Source organism: Hydractinia symbiolongicarpus, chromosome 8 (assembly GCF_029227915.1).
Source record: "Hydractinia symbiolongicarpus strain clone_291-10 chromosome 8, HSymV2.1, whole genome shotgun sequence".
Classification (NCBI taxonomy): Eukaryota; Metazoa; Cnidaria; class Hydrozoa; order Anthoathecata; family Hydractiniidae; genus Hydractinia; species Hydractinia symbiolongicarpus.
The window spans coordinates 5,452,026-5,464,919 of NC_079882.1; the positions used below are offsets into that span (position 1 = coordinate 5,452,026).

General features: G+C 34.6%; 1 protein-coding gene and 1 pseudogene across 1 annotated transcript; both read left to right on the plus strand.

Moving 5' to 3' along the window:
* The first annotated feature begins 4,271 nt into the window (after nucleotides 1-4,271).
* Nucleotides 4,272-10,697, plus strand: LOC130655282 (uncharacterized). Its single transcript, XM_057458019.1, has 3 exons — nucleotides 4,272-5,219; nucleotides 5,690-5,962; nucleotides 6,410-10,697. Exons 1-3 carry the CDS (start codon nucleotides 4,664-4,666, stop codon nucleotides 8,995-8,997), a joined length of 3,417 nt encoding a protein of 1,138 aa, XP_057314002.1. The 5' UTR covers nucleotides 4,272-4,663; the 3' UTR covers nucleotides 8,998-10,697.
* Nucleotides 10,698-11,814: 1,117 nt separating this feature from the next.
* On the plus strand, nucleotides 11,815-12,882 carry LOC130653656 (uncharacterized; annotated as a pseudogene).
* Nucleotides 12,883-12,894: the final 12 nt, after the last annotated feature.

A 12,894-nucleotide genomic window follows, 5' to 3' on the forward strand; every position in this document is an offset into this window, starting at 1 on the left:
TTGTAGGCGACATTCTATCCTGTTTATTTTTTCATTTTGCAACTTTTGATCCAGTGATAAAATCGATCATGAAGTTAAAACGCGGTGCTTATAACATAAAAATGAATTTAATTAACAAGCATTAAGATAACGCGAATCGGGAAATATTTTTTTGAGCATAGAGATATAATTTTATTATCTCTATGTTTCGAGAATGGGTTCATTGGCAATCGGTTTCTCTTGTTTTCTTTAAAACGTTTGCAATATCAGATGGTCTGCAGCTTGCCTTATTCACATTTGGTAAGGATAACGAAATATGCGTGCGTGTGTGTGTGCTGAACTTTGTGTTGTGATTGCTACAAAAATAAATTTCTATACTTTAATTACAGGTCTTAAATTAACTAGCAACTTCTTTAACATCCTGGATATTTACGTCACACACTTTAATGAGGGGGTATTTATGCTTAGTGAATTTCTCAGAATAACGTATTTAACAACACTTGTTCAAACCAGAATTGTGGGGGGACCACTGTGTCTTTCGAACGGGCCCTTGAATCTGCCCTCAATGATCAATATAAGCAGTATCGTAACTTAATCGTATTCTTGTGTAGGCGGAGTAAGAAAATGTTTTATGCTTCCTATTTCAACAATAACCTTGTAAATATTCATAATCTGAATTTGCCAAACCTCTATCACTCTTGATCAATCTCTCTTTCTGTTCGGGTGTATTTCCATCCAACTTAAAAATTGCCAAAGTTATTCCTGTTTTTAAAAAAGGGTCCAAACTTGACTGTACAAATTATACTCTACTATCTAATATTAACAAAACCTTTGAAAAACTGATCTACAAACGTGTATATCAGTTTTTATCACAACTCTGAATTTTGTACTTTCAACATTTGGATTCAGATAAAAACACTCTACTGCACAAGCTCTTGTGGTATTTTTTGTTGATCTCCAGAAGGCCTTTGACACTGTTGATCACGAAATTCTCCTGAAAAAACTTTTTCATTATGGTAGCAGAGGAAATCCTCTTAATCTGTTTCGTTCTTATTTATCTAGCAGACAACAATTTGTATCAATTAATGGAACTGAATCTGAGTACAAACTTGTTAGACATGGTGTACCACAAGGATCTGTTTTAGGCCCTCTTCTCTTTCTTATTTATATAAATGATTTAAATTGTGCCATAAAATTTCCCATGGTTTATCGCTTTGCTGATGATACCAACCTAATGTGTTCTGATAAATCTTTAAAATCTCTTTCTAAAAGAATCAACATGGATGTATAATTTCTTTTCCAATGGCTTAACGCAAACAAAAACTCTCTGAATGCAAGTAAAGATGAATATATCCTGTTTAAGTACAAGGTTAAACCAACAAACTATAACTTCAAATTATTCATCAACGGCAAGAAACTCTTCCCCAGTAACTGCATTAAGTACCTTGGTATTTTCTTAGATTCTGATCTCAACTGGAAATCTCAGATCAATGCGATTGTGGTTAAACTCAAGAGGGCTAATGGAGCTATAGCTAAATTCCGACACCTTGTTCCACAAAGTGTTCTGAAAACTGTGTGCCATGCTATCTTTGGTAGCCATCTTCGTTATTGCAATGAAATTTGGAGCCAACCTGGTCATCACTATATTGATCGTATTTACTGTTTACAACGTTGTGCAGTTAGACTAATTTCTTTTGCGCAATGCAGAATGACTTCTACCCCTCTTTTCTCTAATCTTAATATTTTAAAACTTGCTAATTTCGTTCACATAAAAAATTTTTGAAAAATTTTTCTGTGCAATTTACATCACGGGAAAAACAGAGGCACTTCTTGATACTTACAAAGTTGACTTTTCCCACTCTTACCGGACTCGTGGATCTATTCTTGGTTTGATAAATCCCCCACTGTGTCAACTAAATCCTTCGGCTCGAACTCTATGTCAGTCCATTTATTCGTGGAATTTTGTACAAAACTCCTTTCCTTCAACTCAACTAGTCTCTCTCACCTCTCATAGACTAACTTCTTCTCTGATCCAGTTCTTTTTCTCATTGTACTGCTGAGTTTGTCATCATTTGTTTTTCTTTCAATATGTTACTGCGTTTTGCATATGTTTTGTTTATTTGTTTGTTTGTTGTTTTGTTGTTTTGTTTTTGTATATTAAGGGTGGCTAGCATCTTGTCACAGCCGTGGGCTAATAATGCTGATCTCCTTACAGTCTTCTTCTTCTTCTTCTTCTTCTTCTTCTTCTTGAAGAAGAAGAAGAAGAAGAAGGTATGCAGAGATTTGTTAGCAAAAAAAGTAAATATTTGTGTTGTCTTTATCCCATACGGTAAAGCATATAAACTTTAATTTTGTGGATTTTTTTTAAAATATATCATGTGTTGCCATGACAACCAATTTTTTAAATTAAGTGAAATTTTTTAAATTTTTTTTTCATTATTTTTAAGCTTTAAATATTATACAAATCACAATTTTTTAAGGTATTTTTCCTACCTCGTCCCCAGGCCGTCTTGTATCTTTTCTCGCTGTCTCGAGAAAAGAGAGGAAGCAGGTGCTGGGAACTAGGTTGCATATTTCCCTATCTAGTTATCAAATTTTGCAACCTTTTTGGAAGAACACAAATAAGAACATTCAAAGGGCTAAGGTTGAAATTCGAGACTGAAATAGTGTAAAAACATCAGCATTATTTAAACTTTCTTAAGCCGTGGTCAAACGAGGTGCAACAAGTTCAAAAGACAAAGTTTCTTTACACTGAACGCACGTGGCTTTTAATTATTTTGCATAAGCATAAATTATGTAAATACTGGACTTGAAATTGTGTACCTTATAAAAATACGTGTATCTCAAAATTTTGTCCCTGACTTCACAGGAGACAAAAGAAGAATAAAAAAAGTTAGTCAGCAAAATTAAGCGTAGTGAGCCGTTACAGATTATAATTTCATCTTTTATAAAAGGGGAAACGTGTCCGTAATTACTTTTTTTTTACGACGCGGGCAAATATTCAATCATGAGAATAATATACAAGCACACAATAAACCCGACCTATCATATGACGCAAAATGATGCTTACTAACACGATAGAAATGTTGCGAGTGTGGGTATGTCATGACGTATACTTCATTTACATGGGTACAAAAAAGAGACGGTAATTAATCGGTTGGGCTAGTATTTTCTATCGTTGAGCATTTTAAATGTCCAACCAGACCAATAATTTGATAATTTTGGTGTTATAGCTTATGACGTCATATACTAAATTGCAATCGCCTGTAGCTATGTTATTTCACGTGAATTGAGAGATTAAGCTATTTCGACACATGACTATTAGGCACATAATTTTTTTACTTAACTTTTCTTACTCCCGTCACTCAACACAAAAGCTCCTTTTTAGCTGACCAGGAAGGTAAGGATTAACAACATACGAAGGTAGGGTGTGACTCACTTAAACTTGAAAAAACTGCTTCGTTAAGTTGTTTTTTTTTTTCGCCGGATGATTCATTAACTTGTGATGTCTCTACTTTTTCATCCCACATAAAAATAGTGCAGGTCAGGACATACCTACACACTTACAGCATCTCTATCGTGACCGATTTTTTTTGGGAAACAACATTGCATCACATGACAGATCCGGACAGACGGAATTACGTTTACTTATTTACTTAGAGCAGTTACTGACCAATTATGTATAATTAAAAAATTAATTTCGCAATTCTTCTCTTTTTTCTCTACGCTCAAAAAACATAGAGAAAACCCACATATTTGCCACACGTAGTAAGAGAAATACAAAAACTGACAATCAGTGACAGAAAAGGCGATAAATACAGAATGACTTTTTTAATCCCCTTCCCCTTTGCACAATGTCAGAGAGTCAGACTTTTGTTTTTAAAAAACCTGAGTCAAACATTGTATGTGGCGGTGCGGGGGTAAAAGTATGTGAATAATTGGAATTTTGAAAAGTTTTTCAACACCTAGGCAAAGATTGTAGCTGTACATATTTTTTTGCCAAACAAAAGTGAGAAAAAGGCCTTCAAGTAACGAAAATTTTCTTCCATAGGGTTTTTAAAAGGGAAATAAAAAGCTTTAATAACGGTCATCCCTTAATAAAAGCAGAAGTCGAGTGTCTCTAGGAACGAGGTTCAGTTTGTCACTAACAAACTTTTTTCTTTATTTGAATATTTCAATCATCAACCATATATATTTAGAGATTTGTTAGGTCTCGAAAAAATATTTTTATTTATTTATATTTTGAGCGGCACATCAAAGCAAGCAATATAGGGTTAGCGCTCAGGAACTTCATTGCTAAAAATAATTTTACTTCACGTCGCGCTTCTTGTCGGACTGTTTGTTCTTGAAAATAACATAAACAGAACGGAATGAAGTTAGAACATTGCTTGATAGAATTTCCCTAACTTTGAATGAAATTCTTCCGGATATGCAATGTATTGTCAATAATTACATGTTATTTATAACTCCCTCCTCCAGAGATGCTAATATTTTAAAATTGTCAAATGCTTAGTTGGTAAAACTAGCTGTAACTACCACCTTGCTTTTTTTTATACTGCGTGGTCAAAAAAAGCTAGTTTCTCTACCATGGAGAGTGAAATAAAATAAAATCTATCTAAGCTTACATATAAGTACAGTAGAAGAGTTTAAAGCATTGTTGTGGCTTCGTGCTGAAGCAACCAACATGGCTTCCAAACAGCCAGACTGGTTCGTAGCAGCAACTGACGAATATCTTCTCAGACTGTTTATTACAACCAAAAAACTCGGTTTAAAGTACGTCCTGCGGATTTTTAATCAACATTTTCCTAAACATCAAGACAAAGCATTACAAGGTAGACATCTTTATCAGCAAATGTCACATTATCAGGCAACTCTCAATAGAGTATTGCTTCCGTACCAAAGAAATATTTTATTTGGATCTGCGAGTCAAGAAACTTGGTTAGATGATTTGGACTTGTCTTTGCTAATCAAAATTTTACAGCAGACGTCAGATCCACAACTAAGAGAACTGAAGAAGCTACAAGAGTTTAGAAACTGGTTGGCTCATCAAGGCAGTAACAGTACTATACCTGAATCGTTATTCCTTCAAAAATTTTCAGTATTAAAGGCCAACTTGATTACTCTTGGCGCAACAAATGAAGAAGTTGAGTATTTTAAGACGGCAAATTTAGATTTTAACGATTCAAAAAAATTGGAAGCTATAAAAGATTTGATGCAACAGTTAAAAGACGAAGAAAAAGGTACATTTTTTGGATTAGCCTTTAAAGCTTAGAATAGCAAGGATAATGCGTCATTCCGAATGTTTCTTGTTGCAGCTTATTTTCAAAATTAATCAAACTTTATCAGGAAGCATTACGTATTAAAACTACCCCCCTGAGAAAATCTAGTTGGTTTCGGACAAAAGAGCTTCAATATTTATCTATGAATCTTTTTACCTTTTGGTAAAACCTTTATTGATTTCCCCGATACAAGTTTAGCTAATTATGTTGAATTATGACATTGTAAGTTAGATGCTGAGAAACAATTGCTGATATGAATGATAATCAGGATAACTATAAATATTAATATTTAGGTAAATATGTTTACAATATCAAATTAATTAGCGGAAAGAATATTTACATCACCCCATAATTTAATAAATTCTTAAAACACCAAATTATTTTTTTCATCATGCATTAATTAGCATAATAAAAATCTATATCCTCTATAGCAACTGTTGCTGACCTCGTGTTACAACCAGTACTGGACATTGTTGCTAAGGAGATACACGATGACTGGAAAGTTCTAGCTACATCATTAAAAGTACGCCCCAATCTCATATTAGACTATGATAAATCGCTCTCCACCACAGAAGAGAAAATGAAACGTTGCTTTGAAGCTAAGTTTAACAATATCTCGTGGAAAGAACTGAAAAATCAGCTGATTAAAATAAACAGAGAGGATGTTGTGAAAATGTTATGTGCTTCTACTTATCTTACGACAGGTATGTTTTCAAACCTCGTGCCCAGAACCCTAAGAAGTTGATGCATTGTTTATAAAATGTTTTGCTTTTCGTTACCCGTTGTTATATAGCTTATTTTTAAGATTCTCAGGCTCATTTTAATGTTTGTGTGAATAACTGATAATTAAATATGCAACTAGCATAATTGTGATAATGACACCGCAACCTCGAACCCAGGGCCTGTAGCGTTTTTGTGATATGAGGATTAAACGCGTACTTCTTCCTCATATCAAAAAACGCTACAGGCCCTGGGATCGAGGTTGATGATACCGATGAATTAAAGCTTAATTTCTATAATAATAGCCATCGTCTCGTTTTGCGGACACACGTAGAAGGATACGGCCCATATTTTGTCTGTCTGTCCGTTCGTCAAGTTGTGTTACGATGCACGAAATATCGTCGCAATACCTGTCTTCTTCTAATTTTTAGAATTACAAGAAGCGGCAAACCTACTCAAAGATCACTACAACAGTCAAAATAATTTAAAAGAAAATTTCCACTGTAATTTAATGCTTCGCCACACAACAAGAAGAAGAAAGGGTATTTTAAAACAAAATGCTTCGCCAGTAATCGTTTCTGAAGATATGGAAACAAAGGACTTTATCAACAAAAACGATTCCGTCATTCTTTTACGAGGGGCTGGTGGGTCAGGAAAAACAACTTTTATAAATAAGCTGTCACAAGAGTGGGCGCAAAATAATGTTTACACCGGGAAAGATAATGACGCCAACGTGAAGTTTTTATTTTATTTATCCTGCCAAGAACTGAACGAGATACAGGCATCAGATAATCTATATACGTTAATCGAAAGAAAGCATCGGAATTTATTCAGCAAAATATCGTTTGAAAATATACATGAATTTTCCGGCGGAATTCTTATATTCATAGATGGATTAACTGAACTCACTAAGAGTGAGACCAGTAGAGATATGTACAGGATTGTTCATGAGCATTTAAAAAGTGGATTAAATCGTGACAAATTATGCATCGCAAGTCGGTTTGGTTTAACAAGTCAATTATTTGACGCAATATTGCAAGAAAAAATAAATGTGAAAATCGTCGATGTAATCGGCTTTGATAAAACTAATATTGACCGTTTTATCAACTCATATTACAGTCACAATGAGAACAAATGTAATGCAGTTAAACATATGATCAATGAAAACAGCGACCTGCGATCAATGTCTTCGGTACCCGCATTTTTACGCATCCTGTGCAACCTTGCAAATACATTAGATAGCATGGCAGGCTTAAATACTTGCACCTCATTATGTTTAACCGCAATTTTGATATTTATTCAGGATTACAACGAAATACAAGATTTAGCTAACCTTCCTATGACTTCACTTTGTTCTAATAAAATGGTAATCAAGGCAATTTTGTGCCTCGCCAATTTATCATTCCTTATAATGAAAGAAGGAAGAAATTACTTTTCAGAAAAAGAATTGGGAAAGAATCATGTTCAGGTCGTTGATGGTGGACTGTTTTTGAAATTTGATACAAACGATGGATATTACAGATTCAAGGATTTGCCTTTAAGCGATTTTTTCTGCGCCCTGTATATCTTTCTGATGGGTGCAGATGGCTTAAACATCCTGGGGAAGATTGACTTAGGATCATCCATTTGGAATGTGTTACCAACAGTGGCCGGATTATATGGAATATTTCGACAACATCAAAAAACGAAGCCGTTTTTGCACACGTTGCTTAGCAATTTAATCAAGAGTTTCTGCAAGTTAAAACAATTTTTAAAGGTGTTTATACATCCGAAAGAATACACACAGAGACAGTTATCTGTGAACGAGAAAGATGCCTTCAATTTCATCATATCAAAAGCCATGTATTCATTCGGTGATACAAGCAAGAATTTAGTCATCAATGAATCATGGATACCTATACTTCGTTTGGTGTATGAGTATCAAAGTGCTCTACCAGAATCATTAAAAAACTTTGTTGAAAACAAAACATGCATAAATTTATCTATTAAATTTCATTACCAGATACGATTCGTTGCGCACTTATTCAACTTATTAGATGTTGACCATATTCGTTGTTGTGACATCAACATGACTTCAAATAGTCTCTCAGATGGAGAGCTGGAATTTATCAGTTGCTTGTTAATTAAATGCGAAAAAATAAGAATTTGGAATACAACATTAAATTGGCAGTTATTCTTAAAAATTGTGCTTAGTTCTAACGTTACGTTTTTCTCCTTAAAAACACTCGTTTTAAATGGTTGTGAGCTGAACCAAGTTGATAAATCGTATCTGTTGCAGTACATTCCATTGCTCTCCTCCTTCATGGTTGCTAATATTAACTTCACTAAAGACGAAACCAAACTTTTGGCGGGAAATATACTTATTGCAATTAACCAAAGAATTGCAAAACTCAGCGATGTTTATTTCTGGAGGTGCAATCTCTCGAACGAAGCATTCGATGAATTTACACGCGCTATCCCATACCTGAAGGACTTCGCGATAGCCCTTAACAGTATTTCAACAAAATCGATGCAAAAATTGTCTGCTTCTTTAAAAAATACGCCACGGAGTAGTCGATTATATTTAAGCATTATTTCTTGTGGGTTGACAGACATTCATGTTAGACAACTTCAAGGCTGTTTACATCATATCAAAGAGCTTGTTTTGTATGGTAATACTGATATGACTGCAGGTGCCTTTAAACAAATTTCAGATGAATTAGTTGACCGAGCCGAAAATTATAACGATCTTCGTTCAACTGGTTTGGGTTTTTCGCATCTAACTGACGAGCATGTCAAAGTTTTGTCACATTGTTGTCCATACCTGTCAGGATTGTCACTATATAAATGTCATTTGCTGACTTTAGATTCATTTCAAACAATACTAACCGCGTTTGAGACATGCTCTTCCAGAAAACGCAGCAAGGTAGACGTGACATTAGATAAAAGTCTATTATCTATGAAAGATATTTTAGCAATAAATTTAAAATGTTATTTAAATTTATATTTTGAAGAAGATCTTTTGGAATCGATTTTGTAAATTTTAAAAGTTTTTTGTGGTTATTTATACGTTAAGAAACCTTTCTTTCCGTAAATTTGTAATTATGGAACTAAATATTGTATATAGATATATTTAAATGAAGGACGATATATTGATATAATGATAAAAAAGAACACGTTTTATGTGGTAAGCTCTCTTCTCTGAAAAATCCTATTTTATAAGGGCAGGAAAATGGATATAAACAAACATGGCGGATCAGCCGCATTCATAAAACTGTAGTATAGAATTAATACGCCTTTTTGGGCGCAGCCATATTTAATTTTCCCGCAAGTGTTGTAAGTTGGACTTTGAACCTTCCGTTTTCGGTAACAACGCATACAAGAAGTACCAAAAAGAAGAGCCTCTTTTGAGAGATTTATCGCCTATCTTGGCACGTCTTTGATCGGTAACCAAATACTGAAATGAGAGGAAAGGTGAGGACAGACAAATATAGAATTCTGTATTTAAAACACACTGACGAACGAATTCATTAGATCGCATGAATTCATAGAAAACTTTCTAAAAAGCGGACAATAAATGAACTAACATTTTTACACACGAAATCTTTCTAATTAGCGGATATTTGCAGAAAATCATGCAACTGCTCTTGAAATTGTTTTCTACAAAGAAAAAATAACAAAAACTTAATGTTTTTACTAGAATGGGGGATTGTAGGAAATCGAGTTTCTTGACGATTCTGCACGAATGTTTATCGCTTTCGCTACGCATGCGCAGTTTGCAGCATGCGCACATGCGCAATAACTCTCATATATAAGCCATGCTCGACATGCTATATTCCTCGATCTTTCATTTTGCTGGAAAGTTAACTACAATTGTATATCATTAAATGTTAGGATGTTTAACACAGTTTATTATTTTTTATTTTCACGCACTTCATTTAATCGCCATGGGACTTACTTGGAAAGATTGTACTTTACTTTCATCATGTGAGCAACTGAAGTCGTCTTAGCACGCAGTAACGAGCCTCGAAGCACGAACGCTATTATTAATGGAAATGACGCCAGAGTAAAAAATCTGAAAGGTTTTTTTGCACTTTTTTGAACTGGGGTCTGCTAATTACAGAGAGTACTGTATACCTCCTTGATATAACTTTCTGATACTGAGGAAGTTTTTAAGGAGGCTTCGAAAACTTCAGACAGTCAACTCTAGACATGCGAAATAAATGCTTTGAACGTCACAAATGTTGATACTGTGTCAGGATGGCGAAACCGCAGGCTTCCATCTCTCACACCACTGTACTTTTGACGTAACCGAAAGAATTACTTAAACTCGTTTTATACAAATTGGCGAAGTTAAAAGATTGCGGCTAAACGTCTTTTGACAGAAACTTTTAAAAAGCAAAGAGAACATGTAGGATTTTAATGTTATTTGTCGCTTTGCCTCAAACGAAGAAGACTCTTCCTGGAGATAAATTTTTTAACCAAAAAAATCTTTAATTGACCGACGCTACACAAAATACTTTACAGGTATAAATGTGTCACACCTTTCTTATAACAAGACGGATCGATCAATTTTGATGGCTTATAAACCGTTTACTTTAGCCGGGCGCTGCGGGAAAATAGCGACTGAGGCTGTAACGTCATGGACCGAACGCAGTGAGGTGCATGACGTTACAGCAAGTATTGCAGGTATTGCTTCCATATTTTACATACTTCATTTTTAGAGACTGTTTCATCGTACTCTCAAAAGCTTGAATAAATTAGTTCAAAGCTTGGATCTTTTTTGGACGTTTGACGTCGTTCCAATTTCACGAAAGTTTATTTACTTTTTGTGTGTACATTTTAGCCGGTCGCTACAGAAATATTGCTCCCGCTCACGTGACTGATATGAGACAATAAAAGCTTAGATATAAAGAAGACATCACACTGCCAGGTACTAAAAGTATGTTAGTTAAATATCTCTGAACCATCCAACCATTACTCAGTTACCGAGGATGAATTATGCCGTGTTTACTCTATTATTTCCGTTGCTGAATTAGCGTTTCAACCTCAGAAATAACGGCGGGTTTACAAGAGAGACAAAAAGAATGAGTAAATACACAAAAGTAAATATAAAAGCGTTTAGGTAAAAGTCCAGGTATATAAGTCAAGATATATTAACGTAACACGAAATTACTTTTCCCCTACTTGAATATGGCTTTGTGTCGTTCAAAAGAGTTTATTTGATCAATTCAAAATTATCTTACACAGCAAATTACCTACCAATATAACCAGCTACTCCAATACTGTTGTTTTTCTGTTCTAATTTATTGTTAGGAAGATGTGAAAAGAGACTACAATTCACCACTGTAACTAATGGTGGAGTGGATCACAGTTAACACAACTGCCGATAGCTAAAATATTCAGTCGTTCATGGCTAACAGAATGCAAACTTTGCAGACCATTCTCAACGAATGAAGACCTGCTGGTAATTGCTTAAATCACAACAGGTAACTTGAAGTGGAGTTATTACCTCCACACTGAAAATAATAGGGGAGTCATTGCGACACTCTTTAGGACTTCATTTATATTTGACTCCCTTAGGCGTAAAATTGCTTATAAAATGACTCCCTTATAGAATTTTTTTTACTTTTGAGCTTTTATATTTTGAGCAAAATGACCCCCTTCGGCGGACTCTTTGACGTGACTCCTTTAGGGAGTATTTATTGCAGAAAAGCACATGAAGCCATACATTCTTCCCTCAAAATATGCGTTCAAATTGATTTGTTGCGCGTTCAAATTGATTTGTTGTGCGTTCAATGATTTGATGTGCATTCAATGATTTGATGTGCGTTCAAGTTGATTTGTTGTGCGTACAATGATTCAATGTGTGTTCAATGAGAGATGTTGGGTGAACTTGCGCTCTTTCAAGATTTTTGATGAAAAGCATGAAAGTTAGAACCCACGAAATGAGAACCTTTATGTGCAATTAGCTGAAGATTAATTTTCCTGTTTCCCTTACATTTTCCTGCTCTGTTTCTACGCATACTTCAATCTCTATTTTAAAATGTTGTTGCAAGACATTCATAAGTTTTGCAAGGGAAGAATGGAAATATTATTAAAATAGGATTGAGTGACCACCAGACGTCTTTAAGACGTCTAAAATTGGTATTTTTCAGGTACGGACGCCTTCTGACCTAATCAAGACGTACTATATAAGTCTTTCTGCAGACGTTTTTTTACAAGACCATTTTCAGACGTTTTTGAGACGTAATTATTTGACATGGTTTATTGCGGTCTCGCTAAAGCCGTCTATGAGACGTATTTGTGAAATGCTTCAACACGACAATATTTTGACGATACTGACGAAAATGCTTCAACACGACAATATTTCGACGATACTGACAAAAATGCTTCAACACGACAGTATTTTGACGATACTGGTAAAAATGCTTCAACACGACAATATTTCGACGATACTGACAAAAATGCTTCAACACGACAGTATTTTGACAATACTGACAAAAATGCTTCAACACGACAATATTTCGACGATACTGAAAAAAATGCTTCAACACGACAATATTTTGACAATACTGACGAAAATGCTTTAACACGAAAATATTTCGACGATACTGACAAAAATACTTCAACACGACAATATTTTGACGATACTGGTAAAAATGCTTCAACACGACAATATTTCGACGATACTGACAAAAATGCTTCAACACGAAAGTATTTTGACGATACTGACAAAAATGCTTCAACACGACAATATTTCGACGATACTGACAAAAATGCTTCAACACAACAATATTTTGACAATACTGACGAAAATGCTTCAACATGACAGTATTTTGACGATACTGACGAAATGCTTCAACACGAAAATATTTCGACGATACTGACAAAAATACTTCAACACGACAATATTTTGACGATACTGGCAAAAATG

Excerpts from the sequence above, each read along its gene's own strand:
- LOC130655282 (XM_057458019.1), top strand. The coding sequence starts at position 4,664 with ATGGCTTCCAAACAGCCAGACTGGTTCGTAGCAGCAACTGACGAATAT. Across the intron at positions 5,220-5,689 it reads GTTAAAAGACGAAGAAAAAG|CAACTGTTGCTGACCTCGTG; the intron begins GTACATTTTTTG and ends TATCCTCTATAG. Across the intron at positions 5,963-6,409 it reads TTCTACTTATCTTACGACAG|AATTACAAGAAGCGGCAAAC; the intron begins GTATGTTTTCAA and ends TCTAATTTTTAG.